Source organism: Morus notabilis, unplaced genomic scaffold, assembly GCF_000414095.1.
Source record: "Morus notabilis unplaced genomic scaffold, ASM41409v2 Scaffold2827, whole genome shotgun sequence".
Classification (NCBI taxonomy): domain Eukaryota; kingdom Viridiplantae; phylum Streptophyta; class Magnoliopsida; order Rosales; family Moraceae; genus Morus; species Morus notabilis.
Window position 1 is genome coordinate 4,812 of NW_010360645.1, and position 1,502 is coordinate 6,313.

General features: G+C 35.5%; 1 protein-coding gene across 1 annotated transcript; it reads left to right on the forward strand.

Annotated features, from left to right (window-relative positions):
* Positions 1-398: 398 nt before the first annotated feature.
* LOC21384169 (probable O-methyltransferase 3) lies at positions 399-1,230 on the forward strand (the record flags this gene model as incomplete). Its single annotated transcript, XM_010096917.2, has 1 exon — positions 399-1,230. A coding segment is annotated over exon 1 (783 nt), but the record flags the coding sequence as incomplete, so codon positions are not given.
* Positions 1,231-1,502: the final 272 nt, after the last annotated feature.

Here is a 1,502-nt window from a genome sequence, read left to right on the forward strand (position 1 = left end):
GAACTATATATGATAATTAGTTTTAAGAGCATGTGAGAATTATTATTATATAGTCCATAATATTCTTTGTCTGTAAAGTTCTAATAATTAATTAGCTATCTGGAAGAGAGAACATATTTAAAAAGTACAAGCATATAAATAATAATTAAAATTATTCTAGTCATAATATTTCTTGTCCAACAAAAGTTGTACTTGTATTTTTAATTAATTGTGGGATAGGGTTATATCACTTAATATTGTATATAAATAGATAGTCTAATTTGTAGCAGTACCTATTTGACAAAAGTAAGATAGATACGGATTCTTTGAATTTTCCCTCTTGATCAAATGATCTAACTGCTTCTATAAAAGGACATTCATAACTGCAGGATTTTACATCATGAATTGAAACATTCAATTTCAAGATTTTTAAGAGAGAGGGAGAAAAAAAAAAGAGAGAGAATAAAAATGGATTATTTTAGTGAAGATGTGATGAGTTCTAGCGAGTTGCTTCAAGCTCACTCTCTTTTGTGGAGTAACTCAGTACATATTGTTAGGAATTTGTCATTGAAGTGCGTCATTGAACTAGGAATACCAGATATCATCCATAAACATGGCCAACCCATTACTCTTTCGAAACTCATCTCTGCACTTCCTATCCATCCTTCAAAAGCTCATTGCATTTATCGCATTATGCGCATTCTTGTTCACTCCGGTTTCTTTTCAGCCCTAAAAGTTAACGGAGAAGAAGAAGAATCACTCTCTCTCACAAACGTTTCCCGGCTTCTCTTAAGCGACGGGCCAGCTTCCATCAAAATGAAATCATTTTTTCTTTTTCACCTTCTCCCCGAAGTGGTGGCTCCGTTGCACTCCTTGAGCACTTGGTTACAGCAAAGTGATGGCAAAACATTCGAGCATGGAAATGGGAAGAACTTTTGGGATTTTCTCGCTGATGAGCCAAAACATATTCATCTCTTTAATGAGGCAATGGCTAATGACTCCCAGCTAATTGCCAAAGTCATTCTAACTGAATATAAGAATGTGTTTGAGGGTTTGGAGACTTTGGTTGATGTTGGAGGAGGCACTGGAACCATGGCCAAAGCCATTACTAGTAGTTTCCCACACATCAAATGCACCGTGTTTGACCTCCCGCATGTCGTCGCTAATTTAGAGGGAACTGACAACCTGAACTTTATCGGAGGAAACATGTTCACTGATACTATACCTCCTACGGATGGAATTTTGCTCAAGGTACGTGTATATTCAACCATTATTTAGTCATCATTAAGTAATCATGCCAGTCATACAGCATCTACTAGGTATCAATACTGCCATGCCTTTTGGTAAACAGATTCAAGTGTTTTAAACTAGAAGGTTGTTTTGAACCAACATTTGTTAAAACCTTTTGATGGTTGGTTAAAACCGACAAAAGTTCAAAGCATCATGCTTTATACCTATTTATCAAATGGGCCCTAAATACATGGACATATATTGTTTAACATATTTCAGCCGTTTTAATCGTT